This window comes from Arctopsyche grandis, chromosome 2 (assembly GCF_051622035.1).
Source record: "Arctopsyche grandis isolate Sample6627 chromosome 2, ASM5162203v2, whole genome shotgun sequence".
NCBI lineage: Eukaryota > Metazoa > Arthropoda > Insecta > Trichoptera > Hydropsychidae > Arctopsyche > Arctopsyche grandis.
The window spans coordinates 33467848-33483717 of NC_135356.1; the positions used below are offsets into that span (position 1 = coordinate 33467848).

At 41.4% G+C, this 15870-nt stretch overlaps 1 protein-coding gene across 1 annotated transcript; it reads left to right on the forward strand.

Annotated features, from left to right (window-relative positions):
- The first annotated feature begins 7987 nt into the window (after positions 1-7987).
- Positions 7988-14277, forward strand: LOC143922387 (uncharacterized). Its single transcript, XM_077445612.1, has 4 exons — positions 7988-8137; positions 8906-9087; positions 9382-9384; positions 14214-14277. Exons 1-4 carry the CDS (start codon positions 7988-7990, stop codon positions 14275-14277), a joined length of 399 nt encoding a protein of 132 aa, XP_077301738.1.
- The last annotated feature ends 1593 nt before the right edge of the window (positions 14278-15870 follow it).

Below are 15870 nucleotides of genomic sequence, written 5' to 3' on the forward strand. Positions count from 1 at the left end.
AATGGGCCCGACAAAAGGGCCCACGCAACTTACATTTCGAGCCTAATAAAAAAAGTTAACCGATCCTTGGGCTGTTAAAGCAGGTATTAGTTGTTTGTGTATATCGTAAGAAATTTATTTTGTTGAAATACCCAAACTTTAGGTCCCAAAGACCTATAAATTTTTACATACGTGAAATATAAAAAGTTATTTAATTTTACTGAGGGCCCATATTTTCTAACAGATAGTTGGGCCCACATGCCATCGGGCATGTTCGCTTGTATGGCCAGTCCGCCACTGGGTATGTCTATGTATATTGCTGCACCTTCATACCAATTTTGATGAATTGAAAACCATTGAGACATCATATAATTTTTCTAATATTTTCCACTGTGGTTTTTTTTCCCAAAATAATCGTTAAAAATTTAGATGTATTACTAAATGAGATAAAAATAAGGATTTTGATTCGTTTTCTCTGGAACATATGTAGTGCCTGATAATTCGTGGGACAACTACCGACGGAATTTATCGACGAATGCGATTTCGATTTGGATTTCTAATTTTAAAATCTCAAAACTAAAGTAAAATAAGTTTCAAAAACAAAATCGTACCATATATTCATAGAAGAAACTTTTGAAACATAAAAAATGCAAATATACATACTTCTATAAGATACTCGAAAATTTTAATATTTTAAATTAATTATTGAATTAATTATTTTCACATATATAGATAATATATAATTTATGACTTATATTAATTACTTGACAGATCAATGACAGACAAATTAATTACAGACACGAAGCTTTAACTGCGACCTTGCCCAAAATCTAACCGTCCTAAACAATTTTCAATTGTATAATTCTACAATAGAAAATATGTATGTATAATTTTTGAAAAAAATTATAATATTATAATTAAAATATAATAAAGTTATAATTATAAATTTTAACAATGGGTTTCCGGAAACCCATGGAAACCCTTAAGACACCACTGAATATACATACAAGGTAATATGTAGAAACAAAAATATTAATATAATTCGTTTGAACAGGTTCTTTCTAATTTCACCCCTTATGTGCCCAGCACAACTAAAAAATAATACTAGCCATACTTCAAAAAAAACTTATTATTTTATACTAGTGTTGTGGCCGTTGAAATTTCAAAGGGTGGTGTCAGAAACAAATTGATACACGATTTAAAATAAAGTTACAATACGTGTGGTAATAATTAATTAGAATCGTAACTGAAACAGAAATTGGGAATCGGAACTGAAACAGGAATTGGGAATCGGAATTGTAACTGAAAAAGGAGTCGGAAACTGGAAATAAAAAAGGAATGTGGATCCGGAACTAAAACAGAAATCGGGATTCGGGAACCGGAACTAAAGAATGAATCGGGATTCGAAACTGAAGTAAAAATCGGGAACCCGAACTGAAAAAAGAATCCGGAAGTGGAACTGGAAAAGTAATCGAAATCAAAATCGAAGTCGATATACATATGGTAATAATATGTACCTACATCAGCCTTGCATACTAAAATTTGTTTGAAAAATCCCTACTGACCACTTGGGTACTTACTGTATAATATACTTATTATAAATCTAATCTATAATTTGGAAAGAGACTTTGTATGTATCCTTGGTCATCGTCGTCGTCGTCGTCGTCGTCCGTAGATCGGTGACGTCATCGAACACGTGATTCGATTTTTTTTTTTTCGATCCATGGGTGCCGATTTGTTTTATTCGTTTCAATGGATTCACCCCCGCGGGGGCGCAAGGCGAGTAGCTTCATGGGGCCCCGCCAGGGGCGCCACAAGGGGCGCAGCCCCGTGGGGCCCCGAAGGGGGCCCGGGGGGCCCGGGGGGCCCAGCCTCATGGGGCGCAGCCCCATGGGGCTCAAAAGGGGGCGCCACAAGGGGCGCAGCCACGTGGGGCCCCGTGGGGCCCCGAAGGGGGCCCGGGGGGCCCATGGGGCTCAAAAGGGGGCGCCACAAGGGGCGCAGCCCCGTGGGGCCCCGGGGGGGCCCAGCCTCATGGGGCGCAGCCCCATGGGGCTCAAAAGGGGGCGCCACATGGGGCGCAGCCCCGTGGGGCCCAGCCTCATGGGGCGCAGCCCCATGGGGCTCAAAAGGGTGCGCCACAAGGGGCGCAGCCCCGTGGGGCCCCGAATGGGGGCCCGGGGGGCCCAGCCTCATGGGGCGCAGCCCCATGGGGCTCAAAAGGGGGCGCCACAAGGGGCGCAGCCCCGTGGGGCCCCGAAGGGGGCCCGGGGGGCCCAGCCTCATGGGGCGCAAGCCCTAATAGGCATTAACTAAGGGGGGCGAAGCCCTAGACGGCAATTAATCATGGGGGCGCGGAGGGGCGAAGCCCTAAAAGGCAACTGATCATGGGGGCGAAGCCTTAGACGGCATTTAATCGTGGGGGCGCGGAGGGGCGAAGCCCTAAAAGGCATTAACTAAGGGGGGCGAAGCCCTAAACGGCAATTAATCTTGGGGGCGCGGGGGGCGAAGCCCTAAAAGGCATTAACTAGGGGGGGCGAAGCCCTAGACGGCATTTAATCATGGGGGTGCGGAGGGGCGAAGCCCTAAAAGGCATTAACTAAGGGGGGCGAAGCCCTAGACGGCTTTGAATCATGGGGGCGCGGAGGGGCGAAGCCCTAAAAGGCAACTGATCATGGGGGCGAAGCCCTAAACGGCAATTGCTCATGGGGCGTGGAGGGGCGAAGCCCTAGAAGGCAAAGGCTCAGGGGGGTGCCGAGGGCGAAGCCCTAGAAGGCAAAAAAAAAAATTTGATTTTTTTTTTTGATTTTTTTAAATTTTTTTTTGATTTTTTTTTTATTTTTTTTTTGATTTTTTTTTTAAATTTTTAAATTTTTTTTTTTTTTTTAATTAAATTAGCTTAGTCATGTTTAAGCGGTTTATATTATAAACACTGAGCGAAGCCGGGTAATACAGCTAGTCTAATCTATAATTTGGAAAGAGACTTTGTATGTAAATATCCTTGGTCGTCGTCGTCGTCGTCTTCGTCGTCGTCGTCTTCGTCATCGTCGTCTTCGTCGTCGTCGTCCGTAGATCGGTGACGTCATCGAACACGTGATTCGATTTTTTTTTTTTCGATCCATGGGCGCCGATTTGTTTTTTTCGATTCAATGGATTCACCCCCGCGGGGGCGCAAGGCGAGTAGCTTCATGGGGCCCCGCCAGGGGCGCCACAAGGGGCGCAGCCCCGTGGGGCCCCAGCCTCATGGGGCGCAGCCCCATGGGGCTCAAAAGGGGGCGCCACAAGGGGCGCAGCCCCGTGGGGCCCCGTGGGGCCCCGAAGGGGGCCCGGGGGGCCCAGCCTCATGGGGCGCAGCCCCATGGGGCTCAAAAGGGGGCGCCACGAGGGGCGCAGCCCCGTGGGGCCCCGGGGGGGCTCAGCCTCATGGGGCGCAGCCCCATGGGGCTCAAAAGGGGGCGCCACAAGGGGCGCAGCCCCGTGGGGCCCCGAAGGGGGCCCGGGGGGCCCAGCCTCATGGGGCGCAGCCCCATGGGGCTCAAAAGGGGGCGCCACAAGGGACGCAGCCCCGTGGGGCCCCGTGGGGCCCCGAAGGGGGCCCGGGGGGCCCAGCCTCATGGGGCGCAGCCCCATGGGGCTCAAAAGGGGGCGCCACAAGGGGCGCAGCCCCGTGGGGCCCCGGGGGGGCCCAGCCTCATGGGGCGCAGCCCCGTGGGGCCCCGTGGGGCCCCGAAGGGGGCCCGGGGGGCCCAGCCTCATGGGGCGCAGCCCCATGGGGCTCAAAAGGGGGCGCCACGAGGGGCGCAGCCCCGTGGGGCCCCGGGGGGGCTCAGCCTCATGGGGCGCAGCCCCATGGGGCTCAAAAGGGGGCGCCACAAGGGGCGCAGCCCCGTGGGGCCCCGAAGGGGGCCCGGGGGGCCCAGCCTCATGGGGCGCAGCCCCATGGGGCTCAAAAGGGGGCGCCACAAGGGACGCAGCCCCGTGGGGCCCCGTGGGGCCCCGAAGGGGGCCCGGGGGGCCCAGCCTCATGGGGCGCAGCCCCATGGGGCTCAAAAGGGGGCGCCACAAGGGGCGCAGCCCCGTGGGGCCCCGGGGGGGCCCAGCCTCATGGGGCGCAGCCCCATGGGGCTCAAAAGGGGGCGCCACATGGGGCTCAAAAGGGGGCGCCACAAGGGGCGCAGCCCCGTGGGGCCCCGAATGGGGGCCCGGGGGGCCCAGTCTCATGGGGCCCAGTCTCATGGGGCGCAGCCCCATGGGGCTCAAAAGGGGGCGCCACAAGGGGCGCAGCCCCGTGGGGCCCCGAAGGGGGCCCGGGGGGCCCAGCCTCATGGGGCGCAAGCCCTAATAGGCATTAACTAAGGGGGGCGAAGCCCTAGACGGCAATTAATCATGGGGGCGAGGAGGGGCGAAGCCCTAAAAGGCAACTGATCATGGGGGCGAAGCCTTAGACGGCATTTAATCATGGGGGCGCGGAGGGGCGAAGCCCTAAAAGGCATTAACTAAGGGGGGCGAAGCCCTAAACGGCAATTAATCTTGGGGGCGCGGGGGGCGAAGCCCTAAAAGGCATTAACTAGGGGGGGCGAAGCCCTAGACGGCATTTAATCATGGGGGTGCGGAGGGGCGAAGCCCTAAAAGGCATTAACTAAGGGGGGCGAAGCCCGAAACGGCAATTAATCTTGGGGGCGCGGGGGGCGAAGCCCTAAAAGGCATTAACTAAGGGGGGCGAAGCCCTAGACGGCTTTGAATCATGGGGGCGCGGAGGGGCGAAGCCCTAAAAGGCAACTGATCATGGGGGCGAAGCCCTAAACGGCAATTGCTCATGGGGCGTGGAGGGGCGAAGCCCTAGAAGGCAAAGGCTCAGGGGGGTGCCGAGGGCGAAGCCCTAGAAGGCAAAAAAAAAAATTGATTTTTTTTTTTTGATTTTTTTAAATTTTTTTTTTGATTTTTTTTTTATTTTTTTTTTTATTTTTTTTTTTATTTTTTTTTTTTTTTTTTTTAAATTTTTTTTTTTTTTTTTTTTTTTAATTAAATTAGCTTAGTCATGTTTAAGCGGTTTATATTATAAACACTGAGCGAAGCCGGGTAATACAGCTAGTCTAATCTATAATTTGGAAAGAGACTTTGTATGTATCCTTGGTCGTCGTCGTCGTCGTCTTCGTCGTCGTCTTCGTCGTCCGTAGATCGGTGACGTCATCGAACACGCGATTCGATTTTTTTTTTTTTTCGATCCATGGGCGCAGATTTGTTTTTTTCGTTTCAATGGATTCACCCCCGCGGGGGCGCAAGGCGAGTAGCTTCATGGGGCCCCGCCAGGGGCGCCACAAGGGGCGCAGCCCCGTGGGGCCCCAGCCTCATGGGGCGCAGCCCCATGGGGCTCAAAAGGGGGCGCCACAAGGGGCGCAGCCCCGTGGGGCCCAGCCTCATGGGGCGCAGCCCCATGGGGCTCAAAAGGGGGCGCCACGAGGGGCGCAGCCCCGTGGGGCCCCGGGGGGGCCCAGCCTCATGGGGCTCAAAAGGGGGCGCCACAAGGGGCGCAGCCCCGTGGGGCCCAGCCTCATGGGGCGCAGCCCCATGGGGCTCAAAAGGGGGCGCCACAAGGGACGCAGCCCCGTGGGGCCCCGGGGGGGCCCAGCCTCATGGGGCTCAAAAGGGGGCGCCACAAGGGGCGCAGCCCCGTGGGGCCCCGGGGGGCCCAGCCTCATGGGGCGCAAGCCCTAATAGGCATTAACTAAGGGGGGCGAAGCCCTAGACGGCAATTAATCATGGGGGCGCGGAGGGGCGAAGCCCTAAAAGGCAACTGATCATGGGGGCGAAGCCTTAGACGGCATTTAATCGTGGGGGCGCGGAGGGGCGAAGCCCTAAAAGGCATTAACTAAGGGGGGCGAAGCCCTAAACGGCTTTGAATCATGGGGGCGCGGAGGGGCGAAGCCCTAAAAGGCAACTGATCATGGGGGCGAAGCCCTAAACGGCAATTGCTCATGGGGCGTGGAGGGGCGAAGCCCTAGAAGGCAAAGGCTCAGGGGGGTGCCGAGGCCAAAGCCCTAGAAGGCAAAAAAAAAAAATTTGATTTTTTTTTATTTTTTTAAAAAATATTTTTTGATTTTTTTTTTTTTTTTTTATTTTTTTTTATTTTTTTTTTATTTTTTTTTTTATTTTTTTTTTTTTTATTTTTTTTTTTATTTTTTTTTTTATATTTTTAAATTTTTTTTTTTTTTTAATTAAATTAGCTTAGTCATGTTTAAGCGGTTTATATTATAAACACTGAGCGAAGCCGGGTAATACAGCTAGTCTAATATATAATTTGGAAAGAGACTTTGTATATATGTATGTAAGTATCCTTCGTCGTCCGTAGATCGGTGACGTCATCGAACACGTGATTCGATTTTTTTTTTTCGATCTATAGGCGCCGATTTGTTTTTTTCGATTCAATGGATTCACTCCCGCGGGTGCGCAAGGCGAGTAGTGTCATGGAGCGCAGCCCCGTGGGGCCCCGAAGGGGCCGCAGCCTTATGGGGCCCCGAAGGTGGCGCACCCCCATGGGGCCCCAAAGGGGGCGCAGCTTTATGGGGCGCAGCCTTATCGAGCGCAGCCTTATGGGGCGCAGTCTTTTGGGGCGCAGCCTTATGGGGCGCAGTCTTTTGGGGCGCAGCCTTATGGGGCGCAGCCTTATGGGGCGCAGCCTTATGGGGCGCAGCCTTATGGGGCGCAGCCTTAGGGGCGCAGCCTCATGGGGCGCCGCCTTATGAAGCTCAGCCGCATGGGGCCCCGAAGGGGGCGCAGGGGGGCGCAGCTTTATGGGGCGCAGCCTTATCGGGCGCAGCCTTATGGGGGGCAACCTTATGGGGTGCAGCCCCATGGGGCCCCGAAGGGGGCGCAGCCTTATGGGGCGAAGCCCTAAATGGCAACTGATCATGGGGGCGAAGCCCTAGACGACATTAACTAAGGGGGGCGAAGCCTTAGACGACAATTTATCATTGGAGCGCGGAGGGGCGAAGCCCTAAAAGGCATTAACTAAGGGGGGCGTAGCCCTAGATGGCAATTAATCATGGGGGCGAAGCCCTAGACGGCATTTAATCATCGGGGCGCGGTGGGGCGAAGCCCTAAAAGGCATTAACTAAGGGGGGCGAAGCCCTAGAGGGCATTTAATCATGGGGGCGCGGAGGGGCGAAGCCCTAAAAGGCAACTGATCATGGGGGCGAAGCCCTACACGGCATTTAATCATGGGGGCGCGGAGGCATCAGCTAAGGGGGGCGAAGCCCTAAACGGCAATTGCTCATGGGGGCGTGGAGGGGCGAAGTCCTAGAAGACAAAGGCTCAGGGGGGCGCCGAGGGCGAAGCCCTAAAAGGCAAAAAATAAAATTTGATTTTTTTTGAATTTTTTTTATTTTTTTGATTTTTTTTTTTATTTATTTTTTAAATTTTTCAAATTTTCTTTAAATTTTTTTTTTTTAATTAAATGTTTACTATTAGCTTAGTCATGTTTAAGCGGTTTATATTATAAATACTGAGCGAAGCCGGGTAATACAGCTAGTACTATTATAATTAAATACTGTCCTTTGATTTTTAAATACCAAGAGAATATTAAAATACGCACCAGTAATGATCTGAAGTAGGCGTAAAGTTTGCAGTCACAGAAGACGTGGGTTGGATCTCGTTCGCAAGACACGGAAGAACACGGAAGAACACGTCGATCTCGTCCGACGGCCGGCCGCAGACTGACAGCGGTCGCTTTTGGTCCGAACCTCGTGCAACTAAATGTCGGCCATTTCCTTTCACAGCCTAATCATGTTTCGTGTTCAAACATTCTACATAGCTCCATTTCCACACTTGTCGTATCCACAAAAGTCTCAATGAGTACATTAAATATCCTTATTATGTTCTTATAAATTATTATATTAATTACATACATAATACAAATACATTGTATTTTAGTACAATATACGCGCATACTAGATTGATCACGGGGATGAAAAAGGAGATAAAGAGAGCTCACAAAAATGGTTCAAACAACATGGCGAAGGGTGGCTTCAAACGCACCAACACACCCTTGTGCAATGGGGCGAAAGCTTTACAATTCGAGAGTAACCTGAGCAAGAATCACATTTTTACTTACCAGAGCGGAGACTTACCAATTTTAACTAAAATGGACCCCACTTTTGGGGTCCCGAAATTAATCGTGTAGACAAATATTCATTATTAAAACTGCATACATATAGAGGCGACCAGTGGTGTAGGTAGAAATTTTGGGCCCTGATGCAAATATTACGCAAGGGCCCCTTGATATATTTTTTTTAATTCGAAATAAAATCAGTTTATGTATATATTTTACATAATAAATATTCATATAATAGAGAAAATATTAAAATATTTTAGAAATAATCTCACCAATTTAAATCTTTCTTTCTTGCTTTCATAATCACTAATTAAATTTTTAACTTCTAATTTTGCCGCTTATTTATGTTCAATGGCCAACAATGCAAGACTATTTTGTCTCGATTGTCCGTTGTTTTTAATCATTTTTAATTTACTGAAAGATCTTTCAATACTCGCCAAAATTCACTTTCCAAACAACTGTATTTTGTAATAAGTAATTATGAAAATTGTTTTATGGTCAAGTTTTCAGTGAAATCGTTTTTCAATAATGAAATTACTTGAATGAACTATTCATTAAATTGATCTGAGAAAACTTCTGGATATTTTTTCCTTAATATTAAACAATTTTCTGAAATATTTTAATTATGATGAATTCATAATATTCCGAGGTTCAAGAAAATTGAAATAGTTTTTCAATAACTGCATTCCTTGAAAGCGACTTTTAAGTTGACCGTTTACCTAGTTAATAATGTTATAAAATACATTTAGTCTGAATAGTTATCCACTGTTGAATCTGTAATCGGAGCATTTGTAATCCGATTTTTATAAACATCAGGCCCAGCAAAGCAAACCTTTGAAAGCGCTGATGTACTGCGGCTACTGCTACAGCAACGGCGAGGCTAATGTCATCTATAATACACACGATCTGAGTTCACCTACGGGCAAGTTAACATGTCCAATACTGAGGAGATATGTCTGTCCCATTTGTGGAGCGACTGGCGATGATGCCCATAGCAAGTAAGATATACATAGATATGTAGAATACGTTAAAATGTATGTACATAATGCGAGGACTTAAATATGTAATTACAAACAATGATTTTTTTCTTTCAGAAGCTACTTATAATTACTGATAATTTTTTGCATATACCTACTTTTTCTTTCTAATTTTAATGTAGGTTCGAGTTTATTTTTCAATTCCTACATACTATTCATATCATATATACTACATCGCCTAATGGCTACTGATTACATATGTATGTAGTATAACATTATCTTGTTTATTTTTTTTTTTCTTGTTTTATGTTTTAGAATGTATGTCTTCATAAAATAATACATCTCTCTTACTGTTGTTAGATTAATAGCCATTGTTTCGGCTCCAGCCAAATTATTCGAAATAATTTTGCAGAGATTACTTTATAACCATTGCAGTCGGTTTATCATAGACCAACAGCATGGTTTTCGTTCAGCACGCTCTACGACTACTAATCTTTTGTCTTTCACAAACTTCATTACTAAATCGCTAGATGCAGGGCATCAAGTTGATGTGATCTATACCGATTTTGCTAAAGCTTTTGATAAGGTTGATCATTCAATACTTATTAAGAAATTGGCCAATTTTGGTCTATCGGATAATCTTACTGATTTTTTTACTTCTTATTTAAGTAATCGTCGTCAGTTTGTTTGTTTTGATGGCCATTTCTCTGATGTATACCTCACATCTTCTGGCGTGCCCCAAGGCTCTAATTTGGGACCTTTACTGTTTCTAATATATGTGAATGATATTGGCTCGGTACTTTCAGATTCAAATTTTTTACTATATGCTGATGACCTCAAGTTATTCATGAAAATTGATAGTGTTTCTGACTGTGAGGTCCTTCAGAGTAATTTGAACTCTTTATGGTGCTGGGCGACTAATAATCATTTACCTCTTAGCGTTAGTAAATGCAATATTATGTCTTTTTCTCGGTCTTCTAACCCCACCTTATATCAGTATAATCTTGGTGGAACTCCACTGTGTAGAACATTATCCAAAAAAGACCTTGGCGTTACGTTTGAGAGCAGATGGAAGTTTGGTATCCATATTTCCAATATGTGCAATAAAGCTTCAAAGATGCTGGGTTTCGTTTTACGTAATGCTCACAATTTCAATAATTTAAGAGTTTTGCGTCTTCTTTATAACGCATTGGTCCGAAGCATTTTGGAATCTGATGCCATTATATGGAGTCCCAGTGAATTAACTCACTCTCTAAAAATTGAAAGAGTTCAAAGGAAGTTCCTCCGCTATCTATATATGAGGGAGTTTGGATACTACCCTCAACTGTTTCCTAGTGCTTTTGTGCAAGGTTCTGTTGGCTATACTTCCCTATCTCATCGGCGGGATATGCATCTTGTGTGTCATTTCTTCAAATTATTAAGAGGTGATATTTACAACCCAACTATATTGGAAGAAATGAAATTTTGGGTTCCATCTCGCCTCATTGATTATCGATTGCGTCCATTGTTCCAAACTATTAAAGCAAGAACTAATGTTCTTGCTTTTTCACCAATCGCTCGAGTCTTACGCTGCTTGAATTTGGTCAGCAATCACATTGATATTTTCAATATTTCACCGGATAATCTATCCGTATTTTTACTGTTTTTTACTTTTAATTCAATTTAAACTATTTATATATGTGTTTTTTTTTTGTGTATTATTTTCATTTTTGATTTTTCAATTTATTAATTCTCAATTTTTCAATTTTTAATTTTTATGTACAATTTTTTAAATGTTTTATTTTATTTGTTTTTCTATTATTGTTGTTTTATTTTTTCTTATGTATTTGATCTTTTATGTATTGTCTGGCCACAGTGTCATATTGGGGTGACCTGTAAAGACTCTGTGGTATACTTGTATATTAAAATAAATAAATAAATAAATAAATAAATAGATATGTATAGTATATATGCATATATTATTTAGTAAAGTTTATCATTGTAACATATTACTGTAAAGTTTAGGTATATGTATATATATTTTGTGTGAATGGTAAAAAAATTAACTAAATATGTATAAGTATACACAAAATTTATGTCTCCATAAAATAATACATCTCACTTACTGCTGTTAGATTAGTACATCCATACAATGTATAATAGATATATTTATATTCTTATTTAGGGATCATTGTAAAGATCAGGTATATCCAGTGGCGGCTCGTCCATACGCACTGCGGTACTGCAGCACCCCCAAAGAATTTGAGAAAAATTTAATATTATTATATACATAAATGTATGTATATTATATGAAAATATCAATATTATTTAAGCGTGTATTAAGCTCGCCCGCACACCGATACACCCAATAATGATCATACATCGTGGTAATAATATCAGACAGTGAGGCATCGTTTATGATTTTGTGCAGTACGGTTTTCGATAGAATATGCCGAGTGGGCGAAGGAGGGGCGCGGGGGCAGCTAGAAGCTTGGTCCGTACTGCACTCCCAACAGTATACACATTTCTTGTTGCGCCGCGCGCTCGACACGCTCCTCACTTTTCGTCATTTCTTCTGAACCTTTTGCCTTTCCTTCTACACCTCTTACACTTTCTACGTTTCTACACTTCCTTCCACACGTCACTTTAAGTATTTAAGATGGTATCAAAATCAAGAGAAGCTGAGCCAATGTTTTCAAGAACTTAACCCTTTGGCTGCTACGAGGTTTTTCAATGTCCAAGCGAAAAATGTTAACATTTGTAATTATTTTGAAAAAAAAAATATATAATATTTTTTTTTACATACTTACTTCGCCGAACGCTCGTAATTTTTATAATACTTTATATACATTTTTAGAAGCAGTTGTGGACTCGTGCTCTCTCTTTCTTTCTTGCTTTTACATGCGTGCGTGCGAAAGAGATACCTACATATATACACTAAATAAGTTTTGACGATTATTTTCCGACGCTTTATTTTTTTCAATAATCTATTTTTAGACATCGATGTATCCTAACAACATGCGATATATTCGAAACAGGTAGCGGTCTTTCTCTCTTTCTTTCTTGGTTTTAATTGTGTACGTGTGAGCGAGACACACAAGGATGTGAAGTTTCTAATAATCAAATAATTTTTCAACATGTATCATAAACATTTTGTATGCATTTCAGTTGCATTCGATTGATTGCATGAATTCGTGACGTCTCGTGACCTATATAATTGAAAGCGGATTTCTATTGTTTTTTGCCATTTATTTTAACTCTGCAAAATGATATCGGACAGTGAAAGTGATGAAAGCGAAATAATAGCTCCTCGCTGAGGAACTCGACAAATCAGCAGCTCTACTGATTCTGAAAATGAATTTATCGACAATAATCAATTCCCAAGTAATAACTCCTTATATGACATTGACAACGAACCCGAAATTTACTTTGATGAGGAACCCGAAATTGAAGAGCTTTTATTTAAAAAATTGATAAATGTTTATAAAGCTCGATTGTAAAATAAATATAAATACGTATACAAAAAAAATGTTTCGTGCCACTGATGCGCTGGTGGCTCAAAGAAAGTATTGAAATACGACAATAAATGACGACAACAACGATCGTCGTAGCAATCTTCGCCGATTTCAAAACAACGATTTATCGTTGTTGTAGCAGTCAAAGGGTTAAATATTCTTCCGAAAATACTGATGAAACAATAACAGATTCTTCCAATTTACTGAATACATTTTTTTATTTTATTCAGAACTTTTTCACAAGTTAATGCCGCATGTAGAAATTATTTATAACCAGATGCAATCTAGTAATATCGATGCATTTTCAATTAAAGAAAACTTAAAAAGTTTTACTAATGTCATTCTACAAATACGAGATTCTTATAGCGAATTGAGACCAAAAATATGTGATGCATATATTATATGCATATATTATCGCACATATTATAGAATTCAAAAATATGTGCGATGTTATTATTAAGGATATAAAAGCAAGATATGCTTTTTCTAATGAATGAAAAGCTGTGATATTATTAAATAAAGAAATTTTTTAAAAGTACTGTAAGAAAATGCCAATGGAAGATCTACTACTAACCGTTGAATCATATCCAATGCTAGATAAAGAAAAACTTCAAACTGAATTAGAAGTGTTTTAATCAAGGAAAGAAATGCATAGTATTAATGATTTATTAATATTTTTAAAACTTATTTTTGCAATCAATTTATCCAAAGTTCGTGTGGAAATAACAAAACTTATTCAAATTCTGCTTACAACTTTAACTACATCTGAGCCAAGAACGGTGTTTTTCATCAATAAATAGAATAAAGACATACATATGTATATAAGAAACACAATAGTTCAAGAAAGATTGACGGCTTTGTCTATGCTGTCAATTGAAAAAAAAATGATTATGAACAGTGAAAAATTTAACGAAAAGGTGATAGACCTTTTTTCAAGGAAAAAAGACAGAAGAATCAATTTTTAAATGAAATAAAATACATATAATGTTTAATTCTGATCATTTTGATGTTAATAGTAAAATATAATCCAAATAAACATTTTTTTTATTTTTAATCAACCGCAGCACCCCCAGATATCTTATCCACGAGCCGCCACTGGGTATATCTATATATTTTTTGTTAATGATAAAAAAATTAAGGATAAACCAAATTTATGTCTTCTTAAAATAATACATCTCACTTACTGCTGTTAGATTAGTAAATACATGTATTATTATTAGTAAAAACAAATGTATAATGGATATATGTATATTTTTGTTTAATGATCGTTGTAAAGTTCAGGTATATATATTTTTTGTTGATGTTAAAAACATTAATTTAACATAATAATGTATGTCTTTATAAAATAATACCACTTAAGTGGTTGGTACATATGTATGTAGATAGATATATTCTAATAAATTAGTTACTGATCTAGCGATCACTACATTTTGTTTTTATTTATTTATTATTTATTTAATGTACAGACAATACAGGAATTCCCAATGCGCTAGAATGGTCAAAAATATAACAGAAAAAGAAACAAAATAATTAAATTTATAATATTAATGTATATATATATATATATATATATATATATATATAGATCACTAAAGGTTTATGAAAAAGCTATTTGAAATATCACAGTGTTAATATACATGTTGTATATTGTAGCTTAGTAAATAACGACGAGATAACCAGTAAAATTAGAGGCTTTGTCGACCAGCGCTTCCTTTGATTAGCTGCTCTTTGCGAGTACTCTACATAGTATTGCCGTGCCCTGAATTAACTCGACTTTTACCTGATGAAATACTCCGACATATGTATACTGCCTGGTTCGCATATAATTTCGGACGGTTGGGCAGTGTACGGAAAAATTCCACGTATTGCGAATGGAATATATGTACATACACGCATTCATTTGTGGTTCAATACAAATTCATCTAAATATGAATCAAAACGGGCACGCGTTGTGCCAAATTGACGCTTCATCTTTCTTTTCACACGCATCCACATATTTTCTACATTTTGTGTATGTATTTCACTATCATGTGGATCCACGAAATTATAACCACTTTTACAAGAATTCGGAATATTTCCGTACGCTGCCCAAGAGTCTCCGACGTATACTGCGAACGAGGCAGTATATGTCAGAGTATTTCATCAGGCAAAAGTCGAGTTAATTTAGGGAACGAAAATACTAGAGTACTCGCAAAGAGCAACCAATGTCAGGAAGGAACGGGTCCACCGAGTCTAGAGGGTCCTCCCTGTTGAGAATTCCGACTTTTACCATGATGAAATGATGAAAAACTACTTTGTAGAATAGAGATAGAGAGTAGACACCTAGGTATTTGAAAATGCTTATGTCTAACCATCACTTTATTAAATTTGAGTTTCTATTAAATTCATTATTAAACTAACACTGACAGACTACCTGCTATATGAGCTGTTGTTAACAACTCTGAAGTTATTTTGAAAAGCTACCAAGTGGTATGTTAAGGTAATGACACATTTTAAAAAATAAACAAAATACCGTTATTTTTATTTTATATTTATTTTTTAAGAAAAATTATAATATTTCATGAAAGCTTTAATGAAAATAAAATAGGTACACATGTAATTTTGCCTGTTATCCTTTAATTTTTAAGTAAGCAATAATAAAAAAATATTATATTAACACTCTTAAGATATTGTAAATGGAGATTTCATATTTTATCCTATAATCCTATTATGCTCTATATCTACATACATTAACACTTTCAAGAAAGAAATATACCTAAATAAAATAAACAATGATCACCATTTCAATATATGTATCTATATAGATATTTTGTGTATTTTTATATTAAGTTATGTTTTTCCTGCATCCATTTCATTATTTCCAGAACAATGGGGCAGTACTTTCTGAAATAAAATGTCATAGTTTATAATTAGTAAAGTAAGTAGTAAATAAGTAGCTCTTAAAAATTTAAATCATACCTACATTAACAAGAAAAAATTCGTGGAAATTCGAATAAAATGTATTATTACTAAGATGTATTATTTTATAAAGACATGAATCATGTCTTTTGGACCATCGGACAGTACTTTCTGAAACAAAATGTCATAGTTTATAATTACAAAGTTTAGTTTTTGCATTGTGCTGCATTTGCATGATGCTGCACTACTCATGCACACATCCTCATTCGTAGTTTGAAGATTAATTTTAAACAACGCTCAACCTGCATCTTCTTAGAAATTTCATAAATATTAATATCAATAATTTTTTTAAATGTTTCTTTTATTTACTTTATCATTTATTATTTGTTCACGTGCTTTGGTTCATTTTACA